At 42.7% G+C, this 19,464-nt stretch overlaps 1 protein-coding gene across 4 annotated transcripts in view; it reads left to right on the top strand.

Moving 5' to 3' along the window:
- LRIG3 (leucine rich repeats and immunoglobulin like domains 3) overlaps window positions 1-19,464 on the top strand; it is a 45,436-nt gene that overhangs the window by 8,576 nt on the left and 17,396 nt on the right. For all 4 annotated transcript variants that reach the window (XM_070619645.1, XM_070619643.1, XM_070619644.1 and 1 more), the window contains 2 exons: window positions 17,778-17,909; window positions 18,445-18,588. In XM_070619645.1, coding sequence (XP_070475746.1) covers window positions 17,778-17,909; window positions 18,445-18,588 — 276 coding nt within the window. The remainder of the gene's footprint in view (window positions 1-17,777; window positions 17,910-18,444; window positions 18,589-19,464) is intronic.

Genomic DNA, 19,464 nt, shown 5'->3' with positions numbered 1-19,464 from the left:
TCTGTCTTGTGCTGTGTAGGGTAGAACATTTTCTTTTATACAGAAGTGCTTGAAAATCGTCAGAGCTAAAAGTCAGTACTTAAATACATTTCTGAAATTTCAAAAAAATTTGTTAAATGGTATAATATGATTCGGATTAGAAGCGTGCTGTAGCACCACAAGTAAGTCTTGTATCTTTCAAAGGAGTTTTCAGGACTGATTGACTTTTATTCTATCAAGACCTTTTTTTTTTTTTTTTTTTTTTTACATTTTGTGGAGGAAAACATTTTTATGAGTAATTTGCATAAATTAAATAACTTGAAAACATGTTAAAGAAAAGGAGAAATTAGGGCCAGCCCCATGGCCTAGTGGTTAAAGTGCCATGTGCTCCATTTTGGCGGTCTGGGTTTGCAGGTTTGGATCCTGGGTGTGGACCTACACCACTTATCAGCCATGCTGTGGTGGTGACCCACATACAAAATAGAGGAAGACTGGCACAGATGTTAGCACAGGGCTAATCTTCCTCAAGCGAAAAAAGAGAAAGATTGGCAGTGGATGTTAGCTCAGGCCAATCTTCCTCAGCAAAAAAAAAAAAAAGAAATAGTTGGAGTCTTGAGCATAAGATTTGATGTCAGTGCTCCATATTGTTGCTGCTCTTTATAGTAGGGACTCCCAGCTGGAGGAGCTGGACGCAGAGAAGACAATATCTGGTAAGACCTTCCTCTTCCCGCAGCTGCAGGAGCCCAGAGCTAATATTGGGTCAGAAGGCACCTCATGTCCAGAAATGAATTCATTTAGGCACCCATCCTGATAATGTCAGGGAAGCTTGGCAAAATGCCAGTATCTTGGGTTGATGGCTGGGTGGGTTTTGGACTTCCTTGGGAATAAGGCTCCTCTCTAGCGTTTTTCAGGATCTTTCAGAATGTAGAAGACCTGCGTAGACTTGCTTTTCTTTGAATCCCACGCAACACTAGCTGAGCAGTCAACTGGCATGCTAAGGGCGAGACATGGTTTGTGTTTTTTGTTTATTTTTCTCTCACAATTTCCTAGCTGTGGCAGGAGGTGTATTTTAAGGGAAGAAATGGAATAATCTTTGGAATGAACATGTCTTGTAGTAAAACTGTTGACCTGGCGTTAACTCAGTTGATTTTACCAGATGTGGTAGTTCTGGCTTCCTGGGATTGGCATGAGCTGCCCAAGCATTGGGGTTTTTTTTGAAACCTATGACCTGGGTTTGGGCAGGTTTGAATCTGTGAGTTCTAGAACATTATTATTGAACAAGAGCCATTAGTGGTCATTAAACAGAGGTAGCTGGGTCTGAGTCTTGACACTGCTGGTTTATACAGTATTGCCAACATGCAGATACTTGCCTGGTGTCTTAGAGTTGAGAAGGTTTGGGTCAGTGAATGTCAAAGGGGTACTTGTTAAAAATGTAGATTGCCTGACCCATCCCTAGGGATTCTGAATTAATGGGTTTGAGTGGGGCCTAGGAATATCCATTTTAATACATCTACCCTGCTGATTCTGATCAGATTGTATAAATATTTCTGGAATTACTGATAGGATCCAGTTTATCATAATCAAATAAGCCTTTTCTCATTTCTTATCTCAAAGGGATAGCATTTCTCTCAAGTCCATCATTTTCTTCATAAGCTGTCATTTTCCCAGAGATGACATCATCATTCTTCTAAAGAAGTTATTATAAATATTGGTCACCTTTGCTGGAGGGACCAAGCACTGACGTGTGTTCTCTCTATGGAAAGCCATTGAAGAAATTTAAAGCACAGCGAGGGGGTCAGATTTGCTGTTTGAAAGTGTCACTCTGGCTTTTGTGTGGAGAATGGCTTGGAGGTGTCAGGAGGGCGGTTTGTGGGGGGAGATGAAGAGGAGACCAGAAGTGATGACAGCACTGTCCCGCCTCAGTGCAGCTCTGTCATGTTACTCAACGGTGATCAGAAGCAAAACTCAAGTCAGATGGCTTGCAATCAATTGCTGGCTCTTCCTTTTGCTAGGTTTGTGACCTTGGGCAAGTTTCTGTTTGTCTGTCTGTGTTTCCTCACCTATAAAATGAGAATAATAGTAGCAGCAACTCATAGGGTCCTTGTGAGGCTCTGGAGAGAGAATACACGTAAAACCATCCGGGATACACTGAGTACTGGGTGACCCTGAGCCGTGGTCGTGGTGGTGACGATCATTCATTCAGCTAAAACTTAAGGAATAAATGAACAGGGCCAGCTCTGCTTTAGTGCTGGGAACGCAGCAGTGAACAGAGCAGGCAAACTCCCTCTTGTCATGAAGCTTCCATTCCATTGAGGGACGAGAAAGACAAATGAGCAAACACTTGGAAAGGAGAGAAGACTTGAGCTTGTTGATAAATGCTGGGAAGAAGGATGGACAGAGGGGTAGAGCAGTCTGACGGGGGCCTTGGATGCTGTCAGGAAAGGCTTTTTGAATATTTCGCAAATCCTGCCATGTGCTGGGTACTGTTTTAGAGTCGAGGTTCAACGAAACAGACAGAAATCCCTGCCCTTGTGGTGCTGACACTCTTGTGCAAGGAGAGAGATAAAAGTAAAACGAGGGCTGTGGTCAGAGGGATAAGTGCTGGGAGGAAAGGAAAGCAGAGAGTGCTGTGTGTGGTGGGAGACGGTTCACAGTTTTCAGTGGGAATGTGCCAAGGGACGGACGCACTAGGAAGGCGACACTTGAATCAGGGCCTGATGTGGGGGAGGGGGTCATCCCCTTAAGCCTCGCCAGCCCTGTCCAGGCCCGTCTTACCTTGTACACGTAGCTGTTACACGGTCATGAAATGATTTTGTTTGTATTTTTCTTCCGAACTAGACTAGAGACCTCTGTGGCTGAGCCCTCTTCTCCCCGGCATTTAATGCAGGTATATGGCATACAGTTGGTGTGTAATTAGTGAACGCATTAAAGAATATTTATGGAACAGCCACGTGCACTTAGCATAATTCAGCCTATAAACTGAGTCTAAACTAATGGCTAAAGATTTACAGTGGGGACAAAGCATACTTACGTTTTACTTGTGTTCAACTGTGTGTGCTTGGTAAAAAAAATAATAATTAATTATAACAATAGCAATAATAATAATTAAAAGAAAGAAAAAAGACCAAGAGAAGTAGTTTAAGTAGCGTCAGGATTCAGCTCTCCACTCTAGCCAGCGAGCACATGCCCCGGAGTGTGTGGGAAATGAAAGTGTGTGGGGAATAAAAGCCCCCTTTTCTATTTGCCTTTCTAAGCGTGAATGTCTCGGCCCACCAAGGATGACTTTGGTCTTCAGGGAGACAGGATTTTCATAACCCTTGTGCCCAGCACACATGTGAACTACTTCATCAGGTCCTGAGCTAAAAATTCAAAATACGAAACAGCAAGAACATCAACAAAACACTGAAGGAAAAACTGGCCCTATAGAACTCATTGAGAAGAGGGGAGAGGGAGGGAGGGAGGGGAGGAGATGGGGTGAGAGAGTATGTCCATATAACAGTATGTTGCCAGTGTGTTAATGGCTCTTCCAGGGTGTGTTCATGATAGGTGGTTTTCCCCCATCCACTGGCTTTGGAACCTAATGCCGTGTGGGATGTGGTTCTGTGATACCATGTGCCCTCCTGTACTGGAGATGCTTTGGGGGTGCAGGAAAGTATGAGAGTCACGCTCTTCCCTCAGAGGTTTGTATGCTCCTGAGAATTGTCCTGGGTGGTAGGCAATTCATGTGGCATGAACAATAGTGTAAAATTCTGAGAAGGGTGGTGACTTTTCCTTTCTTCGGTTTTGAAACTCCCACAAGTACAGTGTGTATACTTCTCCCATGGCATTTGTCACAAGTCTCGTTCCAGGATAGGACTCATGTCTTACTGAGCTTTTGGTCCCCCAGCAGCCCAGCCAGTCTCTGGCACATAGGAGGTGCTCATTAAATATCTGAGTGGACGAGAGATCATGGGCCCTTGGGCGCTAGTGGAGAGATCTGGGCTGGGGATGTGTCTTGTCTCACTCTAATGACCTGTCTGACCTCAGGCAGAGTTAATTAGCTCTCCTTTGTTTATCTGTAAAAACAGTGTAAGATGTCTGCCCGGCTATCTCCTCTGGTTCCGGTGAAGGATCAAATGGCATAAGGTACATGAAAGGGCTCTGAAAAGTGTGAGCAGCAGCAGCTGCTCCTGTTACACTTGCCGTGGGCTTAGCAGAGGAGCCAGGACTGGAGGCAGTGGGCCAAGGAGGATTCTTGAACAGGAGGGTTGCAGGAATCAGATACATTATCCTGGCGGCAGTAGATGAGGGACGGAGGAGAACTTTGCAGTTGGGGTGAATTTTTAGGAAGACTTTTGCTCTCTGCAAATAGTTCAAAAAGATTGGTGAGCACTCATTTATAATTAATAACTGAACAACCTTTCTAGCCTGAGGGCTTGTGTACCCTATACAGTGGATTCTGAGCTGCTCACAGTGCCCAATGGACCACCTACTATGTTAAGTGCTGGGGAGCAGATTAAAATAGGACTTGGCCTCTGCCCTCAAGGGGCTTTGAGTAAAGAATAACAGGGGAAAACAGGCCATGGAGAGATGCTCCCAGTGGGATGACGCTCTGGATGCTAGTGAGATGCCTGGGGCTGTCCTGTGCAGAGGATGGGTGTGGTTTCAGTGTGTGTAGAGTGTGAGAGTGAAGAGAAGGAAGGAGGCTTGGGTAAGCTGCTAGGGATCAGCTTAGGTGGTTTACATGTTTGGAGAAGTAAAGGACTTTTTCTTTAAGCAGGAGAATGAAATGACTACATTTCAATTAAGCACAGCATCAGCTTCTGTCCTTTTTTCAAGTAGTCATTAAACAATGTTCATTTTCCAAATCAAGTGCCATAAAGACAAACAGAAAATGTAATTTTGGTAATTAACAGTTATTGGCTTGCCACATACCTGCTATCCATCCGTCCTTAGAACTGTTCTGTGCTCTGAGCCCTGCTGTATATTAGTGCCACGTCTCTTTTTTCCACAAAAGGAAACTGGCCGTGGGGTGGTAGTCCTCTGAGCGTTGACTTCGGTATAATGAAAAGAGTGGGGTTGAATTAGTGGTTAGAAATTGGATCTGCAGTATTCTGTTACCTAGATACTGAACACAGCACCTTATTAAGTGGGAATTGCATTCTTAAGCATACATTTCTCATTACATTCCAAAAATCAGACTATTAAAAAAATAAGTTTGGGAGATAGTGATTTCAGAGACTGTTGCTTGTTGCATGGCATAGAGTTTATTTAAATAACTCATCAAACTCAATTTATAACTTTTAAAACATACTGATATTTTAATAGGTCACAGCTCGGAGACAAAGTTGCACATAGGGAAGGCAAATGTTACATAGGTTTTCAAGTGATGATGTAGCCAAGTAATTTCATAACCAAGCAGTAAAGCTCAGTTAGTTGCTTTTTTTAAACCACAGCATATATAAGTCAGTATTTGAAAGGAGGTCACCAGCTTGTCACATTAATTAAGGAAGTTGGGAAGAAGCTTTCTCCAAAATTGGAACTAACGTTTCTGGGGAATCAGCGAGCTTTGTTCTGATTAAGTGGACACAGACCATATCCCATCTTTACCCACATCTGGGTATAGATGTGCCCATGGAACTTGACCACCTTACTGAAAAAATTGTCCCAGAATGTATGTTCAACTGATATGGATAAATGCACTAGTGTCTTCAGACGCAAAGGACGTTGCATTAGGGGCTACAGCTTAACCAGTGCAAACAAGCCAGATGTTATTCTGTTTAATGAAATACTCTCGTGAAGCGTGAGTCTTACAAAATAAACTCGTAAACATCTTACTATGATAAGTTATCGTCTTGTGTTGGATTTTAAAATGTTTATATATGATTTGCACATAAAAGAGAGTTTACTGTACACAGAGCTGTATTTGTGACAAACAAACTGTCTTAAGTTTATTTTCGCATTTAATCATAAACCGGTCCCCAGAATACAAGTTTGCGAGGCTTTTGAATTCTCCATTCATAATGACTGTATTCGAAACCCAGATTTGTGATCATGTCACAGCTCTTTGAACCCGTCAGGAATTTCCCACTGCTGTTAGATCAGGAACAGAATCCTTCTCGAGACGTGATGCCCTGCGTGATCTGAGTCTTCCTTTCCTGTGGAGCCTTCTCCAGACTCAGTCCTCACTGGTAGGAGTGTGCCAGCTTGTTCCTGCCTCGGGTCCGTTTGCGCAGGCTTTTCCCTTTGCCTGGAATTCTCACTCCCCCAACTTTTGTTAAGTCAAACTTAGCTTTCCCCCCAGACACTTTCATGTGTCCTTTATTTATGTCATCTACTTATTATCATACACGCAGTCACATTTTTCAGTGGCATATTTGTGATTCTTTAATGTCCATTTTCCCCTCTGCAATGAAACTTCATAAAAGCTGACATCATGGCTGTTTTTATCCCATTGTAACCCCAGCAGTGGCACAGAGCCTGGCACATCGTGGACACAGGATACGTGTTTGTTAGGTGAATGACCGCATGGATAGCCCAGTCCAAATTAGTGTATTTACCTAATTGTAGGAAAAACTGTTCAGCTAACCTTTCTGCTCCTGCCCCTTCTGGCACACTTAAAATTTTCATTAATAAAACTTGCTTTTTCCAAGGTAACAGCATTCTTAGATTTGGCTCAGTGAGCACTGGGCAGCTTTTTTCATGGTGGTTCTTGGAGCCCATAAAGTTGACCCTCATCCCTTGAACTTGAACTTGCAGGATCGCTTGTCACAGAAACTCCTGCATTACCAATGTTTATTCTGAACCGACCCCATCTTTCAGCCTTTCCCTTAACTTTGTTCTAGCCTTTGAAGTATCAGGTACAACTTCTGCCAGAGACTTCTCTGTGCAAAGTGAAGCTTCTGCTGCCAAGACAGACAAAGCAATAAAGTTACAGCCAGTTGCTTTTCATGATCCGGGTGGCAAGATTCAACATGTGTCTCTGTCCTGGCCTACTTACTTGTCCTCCTTCTCTTCCTTGTTTGAGTATCTCTCCTATCTTGCATAGACCAGAGGTTCAGGGCTCTAGTTGGGTAGAGAGACCAAAAAACAAGGAAACAGGCCTCTAACCAGTACCACCCCTTCTTTCTCTGGCTGAAAATTGCTTAGGTACTAAATTCAAACCATGAAAGGATAGGCAATTATAAATACAAGCACCTCCTTTCTAACACTTCACGTCACCTGCCTGGCGGCCTCCCTCCCTCTCTGCGATGCTTTGGCCAGTGGACAGAGCAGTCTCCGGAGTGAGGTTGAAGGCGCAATGAAATAGTAAGGTAATGTGCATGCTGCAAGTACCGTACAGCGCAGGATAAGCATATCATTCGACTGTCAGTTTTACTCTACATGAGCAGTTTTAAATGTTTTTATGATAAAATGAACATATGGAGTAGAGTCAAAATGAGCATAATTTTTTAGGAAAAATAAGGTACTTGTTGAGGTTAGTCACTGTTTGCCATGTGGTCCTGCGTGCAGCATCGGCTAGGAGTAGAGAGCTGTCTTCCTTAAAGGTGAATGGATCTTCAGAGAATCGAGAGGGTAGCCGATTGATTGGTCAACCCCTCTTTCTCCTCTTCTCCTCCTCCTGTCTTTCTTGCTTTCTCTTCCTCACCACCATCCCCATGTAAGTATCAAGAAAAAGGTGAGGGGAATTAGAAACAGCTTGCTGTATTATATAACTGGTCATAACCCATCTTTTGGTTAGTTTTGACTGTCTGCATGCAAGCCTAGTAACTTAGAATCAGAAGAGATGTTTCTCTCTGTGGAGAAATCTCTGGAAGAGAGGTTATCCAGCCTCCCCTGAGCACTTACAGGGACAGAAGCTCACTTCTTGGGGAGGAGCCATTCCACTGTGAGGAGTTCTAATTGCTGGGATTTTTAATCTGTTAACCTGAGCTCTGCCCTTCTGCATCTTCTCCCTGTTGTCCTAGATCTGTGTGCTGGGGAGAACAGTGCCTTCTATTTTCTGCATAATAATACTTACAAGTCTTAAAATATAAGGTTTTCTTAAAGCCTTCTCTTCTCCTGGCTCAAATTCCGTATCCCATTTCTTACGTGACATGGGGTCTAGACCAGTGCAGTCCAGCAGTACTTTCTGCGATGATGGAAATGTTCTGTATCTGTGCTGTCCACTATAGTAGCCACTAGACACATGGAAAGGGAACCCTTGAAATGTGGCTGGTGTGACTGAGGAATTGAATTTTAACTTAATGTAAATAGCCACATGCCCCTGGTGGCTGTTGTCCTGGACCCTGCGAGGTCTAGATCCTCAGTCTTCCCCTCACACGCCTCGCCTAACGTGACAGTGTAAAATATGGGGCCCAGAGCAAGATATTTGAGATGTGGTCTAATACGGAATATGAAGGCATCATCTCTCTTGACCAGAAGCTTGGACATTAATGAAGTTTAAGATTATATTAGCATTTTGAGGACCCTGTTGTATTACTGGTTCATATTGAGTTGTGGTCAGCTGAAATCTGTAAGTCTATTGTCGTTTTCATAAGAATTACTTTCAAATAGGCCTTTTAAAATGATTGATTGAAAATTGAAAACACTGCCTTATTCCAGCTTAATTTTTCTGATTGCTTCTAGACTATCATTTTACGTTGAGAGGGTTGGGATCATGATTCATCTAACGGATGAGTTATAGTTCTGTGGCATCTGCACTTGGTTATTCGTGTCTCTCTCCATATTCCTGCAAATGTTGACAGCCCAGGGCCGCAGGCAGACCCAGCAGCAGCTTCTTCCCTGAAGTTCCGTGCCAGGCTGTGAATAAAGACTAGGGATGTGAACTCAACTTGCCTGTATGACCATCACCACCACCTTTTCTATGTCTTATTCCCAAGGAGAAGTTAAATACTTGATGAAATCAAGACATTCTCTGTCTGTGAGGTTCTTAGCCCATTGGTCTGTGAACCATATCGGAGAATAAAATGGCATTAATTTGGCCTGATGTGTTCGCACAGAAGTAATTCTCTGTATGATTACTATTTATTAATTTGAAGTTCAGAATAATGATGTCATGTTTTCTGATTCAAACTATCACCTTAAGTGAAAATTCTTTATGGAAGCTAATTTGCGGTTAAAATCTCATATACAAATCTAAGTTGGATGATTTTTCAATTAAAAAAATTACAGTAACTTTTTTGAGGGAAGGTTTTGCAGTTTATTATGGATTTTGGAGAAAAATTGATTTTATTCATTGATTCGATTTCTGTTGAAGACTTCTTATTAAGCATGGTGAACTGAATGCACTCATTTGACTCTGTTCCTCCCTAAAACCCCTTAAAATACAAGTAAAGGAACAAAAAAATGCACACTGACAGGAACAAAGGAAATAGGAGAGGAGACAGTCCAAACGAAAGATGTCGTAAAAATTTTGCAAGCAAACGGATAAATTGTGACTGACTTGAAGGAGAGGAAAGTGAAGTGGATTGAAGCGGAAGCAAACAGCGTTTTGCTGCAGACGCTCGGGCTAGTTTGGGACTTCACGGCCTGTAAGGGTGACGGAGCAGAGGAGGACTGGAAATGGGGGCTGGGTTCAAACTCTTTCAGCACGATCAGTCAGACCTCCAGCTTCCTCCACCGGGTTCCTCCTCCACAGCTCCGAGCCCAGTGACTGCCCCCCAGAGGCGGGCAGAAGACTGGAGAGTCACTCCCTGGAGAGCTGAAACGGAAAACCCCTGGAATTTGGGCCACAGGCCCAGCTGGGTAAGGGGTAGGGATTGAGGGCAACATATTCTGCCATCAGGGAAATTAAGTCAGGTCTGAATACTGAGGGCCACCCCTGCCCCCAGCTGATTTTCCCGTTGGCCCTCCCAGACACCGGCAGTTACGCTGACCCTGCTAGACAGGACATTGGAGGGTTTGACTGAGAAGATGTAGAGAGCCCATCATGAAACAGGTCCCCGCTCACCACCTGGGATGAGAATCACCAGGCAACACGTCCGTTCCATGCACAGCCCTCAGTCAGCTATTGAGGGCTGCTTTTTGTTAACTGTGAACAAATAGCCAGTGATCGCCAGACTTTTAAAGAAGTTTCTAACAGCGAAGTCAGAGTCTGAAACATGAGCAAAGGGAACCAGAGCCAACGGAAGGAGAGGGAACTTCAGAACCACCTAATATCTCTGGAGAGAGAAGAGAGATGTTGTAGCTACAAAATAAGAAAAGGAAGGTGAAAAATAATGATAAAAAGGAATATTCAGAAAATAAGGAGGAACTCTTGGAAGTTAAAAATATAGCAACAGACACTTCAAGAAGGTCATAGAAGAAGTGTTGGAAGAAAGTTGAAAAACTCTCAAAAGAAGAACCAGAAGACAAAGTGATGGAAAACCAGAGAGGAAAAAAATGAGAAAAGAGGACGATCAGGTGGGAAGTCTAGCGCCATCTAATTGGAATTCCACAAAGACACCTGTGGAACTAAGAGGGAGGAAATTATCAAAGATACCAAAAAATTTCCCAGAGCCAAGAAACTCACGTTTCTAGGTTGAAAGGCCCTAGGGAGTGCCTGCAAATGAAAAAAGATAAGACAGACTACTGTGCAACTTCAGAATAGCAGGAGCGAAGAGAAGCTCTGAGAGGAGGAAAAAATTAAAACACAAAGCAGGTCCCCTGGAAAGATTGACATGCTTCTCCAGGTGTGCCCCCAGCAGTGTCAGCATCACCTGGGAACCTGGTAGAAATGCAGATTCTCAGGTCCCACCCAGACCTGCTGACCGAGGAACCCTGAGGGTGGGGCTTAACAGTCTGTGCTTCAGGAAGCCCCTGCCCTTCAATTCTGATGCCAGCTGAAGTTTGAGAAACACTGGAATGGAGAATCAGAACGGCCTCTGCCTCCTCAAACTTACACCTGTGAGTGCTGTGACAGAGTGAAACAATGTCTGCGAACCACAGGGGAAAATCATTTCTAAACTCTGTATGCACGCAAACTGTCAATCCTATAAAGACATTTCCAAACATGAAAAAAAAAAAACCCACTTCCACGCTTGGTTTCTTGGAAAGCTAATGGAGGATACGCTCCAGGGAAATGAGAGAGTAAACCAAGGAAGAGGAAGACTGAGCAGCCAGGCAGTGGGACTCCAACAGAAGAAAGAGGTGAAATCCCTCCCAAAGTGAGGCCAGGTTCTGGAAGAGGCTGTAGTTTTTACATGATGGTTGTATGAAGCCTCTGGAGCAAATCTGGTCACTCGCAGTGTTTGTCATCCAGTTCCAGAATCACAACTCCTTAGAGCTGAGAAATCATTCCATTCCATTTCCTCCCATTGACAGATGAGAAAATCAAGATTCACCAAGTGTGGTAGATCAAGACAGAGAACCAGGAACAGAATCACAGTCTCCTTGCTGGGGAGCTGTGGTTTGAATTGCTGCTTCAAAGGGATCCTACTTTTAACGAGTAGATTAATGGAATCACAGTTTTTTGTAGCCTTTTCTGGATGGCGGCTCTAATGACCATAGCATTTTCTGATGTACCTGTGTGTCTTGAGCCACGGTTCAGATAACTCCTTACGAGCCAATCTGAAGCTTGACCTGGAGTTCCGGGACTAATCAGGATTCCTTAGTCACTTGAGGCTCTTGAGCCCATTCATTGAATCCTGAGTTCTGGGGGACCTAAGGTGAATTAGAAGTTCTCTCCACTCGCAGTAAATCACAAGCTAGTGGGGACAATCAAACCCACAGCTTCACCACAGCAGCTGTCTGGCATGTGAAAACGGCCCTGGAAGGCTCTCCCTCGAAGGAGAGGCAGGGAACATGTTTAAATCTTACTAAATTAGAGTAGAGTTAGTTTTTGTAAATAATTAATTTATTTCAGATTAAAAGGATTGTTCAGTAAGGATCTTCTTTAGCGTCCTAAATTAAGGGACTTCCACATAAATTTCTCTTTACATAAAGGACTAAATTGAATTTACACTTGGGGATCAAAAAGGGTTGTTTTGTATGTGGTATGAATGGATTTTTAGCCCATATTTCTTTTTGTGTTTTTAACGTGTTATAATTGGCACATAAATAGGGACTGATTCTTGTAGGACCTCTGTATTAAATCGTTGTGGCCATTTTTATCATGATTCTGATCCTAAAAGATCATCATATTTTATGTTGACCTGGCTTTTACCAGAAGAACTGACTCATTGCCCCTTCCAGTGGCTCATTTGCTGCTTAGTTAGTATCATTAATTCTTAATCAAGAATCTTTCTCCTTGCAACAGATTCCCCAATTGGCTTTATTCTTTGATGCCACAGTAGCAGTGGACCAGTCTAAACATGTGTTCGTTTAATGAAACTTCTTAATTATCTTTTTAGAAAAAAGATGAGCAGAGACAGTTTATTTTTATCTGCTTGGGAGAGGTTCTGTGCTTGCCAAGTCTCTCTTAAAAGAAGCCTAGTATTATGGGGTGTTAGTTATTCCAGCCAAGGTGGTTTTCAGGGAAGCTTTTTTGGGGGAGTGGGTTATTGTTGGAAATGTAAGCGACCTTTAACATGTTTGCAAAATGCAGTGTTTTCTTTAACAACTTCTAATTCCTTTATAAGTGGTGCTCAACTGGTTGCTTGCAAGTTATATCTAGAAATCAGTATTCCCTTGGGGCCCGGCCGACGGTCCCAGTCAATACGGTTAATATGCCGGCTCTTGGGTTGTATGGAATGACCACGGATTCAGCAATTTGTTAGCTGCAACAGCTGAATTGACTTAGGGGATGTGGTTACAGTAATGCATTCTGAGAAAAGAGGGCATTGCAACATTTAAAAAAATGGTTTCAAATTAAATTTCACTGCACACACCATCTCTACACGGAAAATGCCACATGCACATTCCTTCTCTAAGTAGCCAAGATTGCATGTCTTTACACATCACAGCTGCAAAGCCTTAAGCTACCTGTTATCTTGTGCAACAAGTAGAAGACAGTGCAAACTATTGACAGGTATTTCTTATTCTTCAAGAAGCTGCAGTTTAATTGGTTCAGGAATTCCAGTGTGAAAAAACCTGATATTCTGGTTCCTCACTAACAAAGAATATTTCACTCTGTGACTCTCCTTCCAGACTCTGGAAATAAACTAAGACCATTTATATATCCACTTAAGAGTGCATGAAGTTCTTTTGAGACTCTCAGGCTTTCTGGAGATCACAGTGAGTCAAAAAGTGGAACCGCTCGTTGTCATAGCAAGCAGTCCTGTCACTAACCTCATAAATTATTAATTTAGCCCAGGTTTACATTTAGTGCAGGTGTTCAGAGTATCAGAACAAACAAGCACATTTCTTGTATATGGGAATAACACATTTGTCCATTTTCCTGCTGGTTACAGACACATGAAATCGTCAGTACTGAGCTGTTCTCAGGAGCCATCTCACTCCTGAGCAAGAGGGAACCCTAGTGTGCGCTCCGCGCTTTGGAAGGCCTCCTGTACCAGCGACACACAGCACAGTGGTGACAGAGGGAATGGGACTCCAGTAGTGCTGAACTGGGTCCCCAGAGGCTGCAGAGCTGGAAACTGAGCTTGTATATTGGGAGGAGAAGAGCACAGTGTGCGCCCTGGGAAACCAGAAGAAGAGTGGTGCTTCACCCCAAAGTGGGCATCTAGGCAGATGGTCACCATTACCCCGACGCACCATCGTCTGTCCTCTGTGCCTCCCAGATGCTCCTGCACCTGGTCTTGCCTGCCCCCTTCCCAGTCTTTCCCCTCACTGCCGCAGCCTTTCTAAGATGCACATCTCTACAGTCACCCCACCATTTGAAATCCTCCATCCTCCTCCCCTTACTTAATCTTGAGATAAAGCCCAGATGCCTAACGTGGTTTACAGGGCCCCACTTGACCTGCTCTCATCTCCTCCCAGCTCTACGCTATCTTCACACTCTGGGGACCGCTCCCATTTGCCGGCTGGTTCTCCTCCACTAGAATTTAAGCTCTGTGAGGTCAGGGACCACATCCTTCTTGTTCATTGTTAGATCTTCAGCACTCTAAAGAGCAAATATTGTTGTACGGAAATGGCAAGTCATGTTTGCTGCTGCATTTTAAAGGTATTTGGCAAAGAAGGCTGAAGAGTGAAGTTGGCAACCAAGTGAAACCATTATTGTTGGGCCTGAGAAGCCAAAGCTGAAATACCTGGGAATCCTGTTTTTTCTGTGGCCTCATAGAAACCTGGGGCAACCATCTTCATTCCTACTGACCAAGCTCCTGGGGACAAGTCCACAAGGGACTAATTATGCTTGACCTCAGCAATGATTTGACCGTGGAACACCTTGTACTGTCAACAAACATAGATGACCAAAATATTCGTAGTCCTTAAGATTGATTTGCACAAGGCTGAAACGCCTTCCAGTACATACAGTACCATATTGTGATGTTTGAACAATGGAAAGATGGCCTTTCCACATTAACTTAAGTTTAACGGAAAAAAGTATTCACACAGTTTTGTTTTTTAAAGCATTGCACATTTCCTGCCAAAACCATTAATTAAGTGCAATACTTTTAATGTATTCATCAATTTTGGCATTTATCCATATTTGGAGAAAAATGAAAGCTAGAGTTGAATTGAACCTTTGTCTCCTAGAAGTAGCTATTTATGACCCATTCTGTTATGAAATATGTTTATTTTGAGGGTTTTAGGTGATTAAAAAGATTGTTTTATCTAATTATTAATGTAGTTGTATCCTTTTATTTTTAACCCTTCTTTAAAGGGTTTGCTTTTGATATAAAGCAAATTTTTTTAAACTGGTATGTATCAGGTGGTTATCTGCTAGTTTAGTCTGAGAGCTAATATGAGACTGGTATTGGGTTTAATTCACTTCCATTAGGACAGAGTTACCATTTTGTGATACAGGGACTGTTCTCCTGGCAGTTGTAAGGGATTTTTGTGCTGGGAAACATTGCTCACAAAGACGGCAGTGTCCACGCTCCATCGCTAACTGAGCACTTTCACACTGCAATTTAGGAGGTGTGCAGTTCAGGAAATTGCTGGCTTTGGCTGGAGCGTACTTTAACTGCAAGGAAAATTTTATTCGTCACTCAAGTAATTGGCAGTTTTAATACCTTGTTCATAATTACCTTATAAACAAACGAATATATAAACCAAAGATTGTATGGCCTGTAATCTAACTCGTAGCCTTATTTGACCAACGTGATAGACACCTGTGGGTCTCCGGCTCCCTCTCACAAAAAACCAATTTGCTCCATTTATTGCAAAACCTATAGCTGAGCGTTTTCTTTTGTTGTTGTTAAATGTAAGTGTAGCTGTACTCGCCCCAGACAGCCTTGGGGCCCAAACCAGATGCCGAGTTTGATGGGAGGTAGTGGCTAGGGCCGGGGGGCGGGGGCTGGAGAGGGGGGTACTTCAGGGTTACTCTGCTGTCTGTGGGAGGACATCCTGGTAATGCACACATTTGGGTTATGTAGTTAAGAGAACATTTTTGTCCCCGAGAGTGTGGTTTTGTTTAACCCACACACCCTGACCCTAAGGCCTTGTGGCTTGTCTCTGGGACTAAATCCATCTCCGGGACCTAGAAATTGACTAATTGTCTCACTTGCATTACCCTGTACCTCACAGCTAGATCAAGGAGTTTAGACACTGGCGGATCCAGATGTGGGAAATGGTCACAATCAGAGGTCATGGCTGACTTGACTCTAAACAAAGTCTGTAAGGCTTTATGGGAATCTGAGGGGCTTGATATTTGTGACTTGCACATAGGATTGCTAACCCTTTTTTGTTTTTTTAGCCTTACTATTATCACAGACAAATTTGCCTCTTAAGATATATATTGCCTATGCTTGTTACCTTGTGTAGGATTACTTCAAAAAATGGGGTTAAGGTTCTTGGATGATTTGCATCAAAAAAGATGATTCCCCATGGTCCTTAAAAGTAACCTGTGGAGGCTTTTAATATTTTGAGAAGTTGTGTTAGTTTGTTGTTGTTTCAATAGAAAACGTACAGCCTGTTTTCTCCACTCATTGTTCGTTCTTGTGGGGAAAGCAGCGCCTGACGTTTGCACACGTTTAGGAAGTCAGTCTTCTACTCTGGTGGATCCCAAACACGTGCAAAGCCCTAAGGGTCCCTCTTATCTACCTGGGGTGTGAGCACAGACTGGGGGACCCTGTTTCCAGGGCGCCCTTAGTGTTGGCATATTGACGGCTCAGTGAGCCACTGTGTATTCCCACGCTGGTGTGAAACCAGAAGGTCAGCGTTCTTGCAAGAGCGGGAGGTGGCAGGCCTTTCTGGAGGTGCATCTCCACGGAAGAACTTAATTTCCAAAGTATGTTTGAAACGGAATGCTGTGAAACAGCCTTCATGGATTGCTTTGGGACCAAATGGGTACTCTGCGAGGTGGCTTGGGAATGCTTGGACTCATTTGGTTAGAAGCCCTAGTTTCCTGGTGTTTTGTACTATCTACACCAGAGAAGTGTCCTTGAGTAAATGGCATAATCTAGGAAAAATGCTGGGCACAGGGCTTGGGGTCTAATCTGTCCTCAACTTGATTAGATTCCACACAGATTCTGAGCCAGAGGGGCGGAGACCTCTCCCTGCTTGGAAGGGGCTCCCAGTGTGGCGGGAAGACTGCCAGGGTGGGTGCTGTGTCAGGATGCAGCACAGGATTTTGTGAAAAGCCTAAGAGTGTACCTAACTCAGGAACCTCTGAGATGGTGAGAGGCCTGAGAGTTATCATAAGGCAGACGAGCTGGAGAAACTCAACGCACCATAGAAATCCACATTGGTAGGGAAGGAAACACGTAGGAGATATATTTATTTTCTAAGTTTTCTCATTAAATGAAGGTTAGCTACATTAAACTAATATCAGTTTAATTCCTGTTTGCTAGCAAGATGCTCATTTAATGCTGAATTTCCCCTTGGAAGCTGTTGTATTGATGACCTTTTAAGGACCTTGACATGGCCCCTTTTTTGTTTTTTCCTTTGTGGTCTAGTGGAGTGCTCACCAATAGGACTTCCACAATGGCGGACATGTTCTGTATGTGCACTGTCCCGTTTGACAGCCATGAGGCGTATGTGGCTATTAAGAACCTGAAATATAGCTACTGTGACTCGGGAACTTAATTTTAATTAATTTAAATTTAAAGAGCCACATGTGGCTACAATGTTGGACATCATGGTCTGGTGTTTGACTGTTAATGTCAAAATTATTAAAATCTGGTTTCCCCTGGGGTTATTTAGACTGGGCTGCTCTTATGTAATACTTTTATAACGTTCAGAGCCCTGGAGAGTATCCACTGGTTTTGAAGACTATGGCGATGCATTGGCACTTTCTGTTTCTGAAAGAAATATTTGTGTATTTCTTAAAGAAAAAGCATTACTTTAAAAAAGCCCCGATCTGATGAGTATGTTGAGTTCATTGGCACCTGTAGTGTGGTTACTTTTCAAGAGAAGAATTAGAAATAGATTAGGAATCAAGAAGAAGGAATAGGGAAGTTACACATCAGTGCCTGGAATGCCAACTTGGCACTAGGCATTTCACATACTATTCAATAAAATGATAAAGAAGAGGGACTGTTAACAAAATCACAGAAAGAAAAATCAAACCGTTTAAGTGCATAGTGTTTATAATAACCACAGCTGTTCAACACACCCATATTTATGTAGGAATATTTTTCACATATTCTAATTATTTACTATTTAATGCAAAATCAAAGTGAGTAAAGAGTTGCTATTTAACTTTTAAAAGTACTGTTTAGAGCAATCAGTTTTCCGTATTTCTGAAGAACAAGTGAGGAATAGAAAATATTTTTCATGTTTTGGATTGTTGTACCATGAACCCTGTTGTGACCTGTGCTATCCTTCAATTCCAGAGCTGGAAACAGGATTGTCGAAATATTACCTGAACATCTGAAACAATTTCAATCCCTCGAAACTTTGGACCTGAGCAGCAATAATATTTCAGAGCTTAAAACTGCGTTTCCACCTTTACAACTCAAATATCTGTAAGTCAGGTTTTCTTTAACAAAAATTTTCACCTATGCTGAAAATACCATGTTATAATAAGAAAAATCAACTTTAAGATATATCAAACTCTGCCTGTTTTACTGCTGATGGATCAAAAATGTGACTTTCTTATCTTACTGACTTGTAATTTGCTGTAAGCCTGAATAACTACAGTCTTCATTTTATTCTTACACTTTTGAATTAAAAAAAATTAGACATCCTTTGGTAGAAAAACTATAGGGTGAAAAGTGCATCTTCTTGAAAAGTAATCAAAATTAAGCCAGTTGTGTTTCATTAATAAATGAATTTCATAAAAAGTGGATACGTATCTCTAACAAATGTTTGTCACCTTCAAATATTCCGGTATGTGTGGATCATACAGTATTGGTCCACAAGGATCTAAAGAGTAATTATTTTAGGTGTCCATCGTTACAAATGATAGGTTCTCTGGAGATTCTTTATAATACAGAAAATGCACGCGCTTCCACTTCCAAGGAAACCAGAAAGAGACGCTCATCTTTAAACTTCCAACAGGTATATCAACAGCAACCGAGTCACGTCCATGGAACCTGGGTATTTTGATAATTTGGCCAACACGCTCCTGGTGTTGAAGCTGAACAGGAACCGAATCGCAGCCATCCCACCCAAGATGTTTAGACTGCCCCAGCTGCAGCACCTGTGAGTAAAATGCCCTCTTAGATGTTTCCTCACCTCCTCTAAACATTTGGAGTCTGTCCCCAAAAACCTACAGTGTGGCAAAAGGAGTTTAGAAGCAAGGACGTGGCCGGCTTCCCTTTGAGAGCTGGAGTTGTGGAATCTCCGAATCAGAACGAGCTTTGAAAGTCACCTAGTGCAGGCTCCTGCCTGACGAGGCACGTTGGATTGTTACTGAAAGAGTCAACAGTGTAATCATTGAACGGTCTCCGTACAAAGGCGTCATTGTGGCACTGAAGAAATTATGGGGACTCTCAACAGCTGTGGTTTATGAGAATAATACTGACAACTCCAGGAGGCTCTGATAGCTTAAGTGGCTGTAAAGAACTGTCTCGTTAATAATGGTAGAATGATCTGTGAACAGGCTCCTGCAGTATGGTGGTTTTCAACCTCAGCTGCACATTACAGACACTTGGGGAGCTTTCAAAAATCCCAGTGCCCAGGCCACACCCTAGAGCAATTATATTAGACCTTCTGGGGGTAAGAGCCAGGCTTCAGTAATTTTTAAAATGCCCCAGGTGATTCCAGTGTGCAACCAAGGTTGAGAACGACTGCCTTAAAGAGAAAGTATTAAACATAAGATTGTGAAAAGGAGGAACCACCTTTTGTAAGCAGCTGGAACAGGATAAACTTGACAGCCCTACTCTTAAATAGACCTCATGTTTTAACAGGACTTTCACTATTCTCATGCTGGATAATTTAAAAACAAATATTAATTCATTTGCTTCTATACTGATGGACACCAGTTTAGAAATTAAAGCATAGAAATTAAAGTGTGGTTTCAATATTTTATTATTCCAAAAATACGTCACACTTTGCAGAAGGAAATTTACACTGCTA

Source organism: Equus przewalskii, chromosome 5 (assembly GCF_037783145.1).
Source record: "Equus przewalskii isolate Varuska chromosome 5, EquPr2, whole genome shotgun sequence".
Lineage (NCBI taxonomy): Eukaryota > Metazoa > Chordata > Mammalia > Perissodactyla > Equidae > Equus > Equus przewalskii.
Note: the sequence above shows the minus strand (reverse complement) of the source record. Positions and strands in the feature narration are given on the sequence as shown.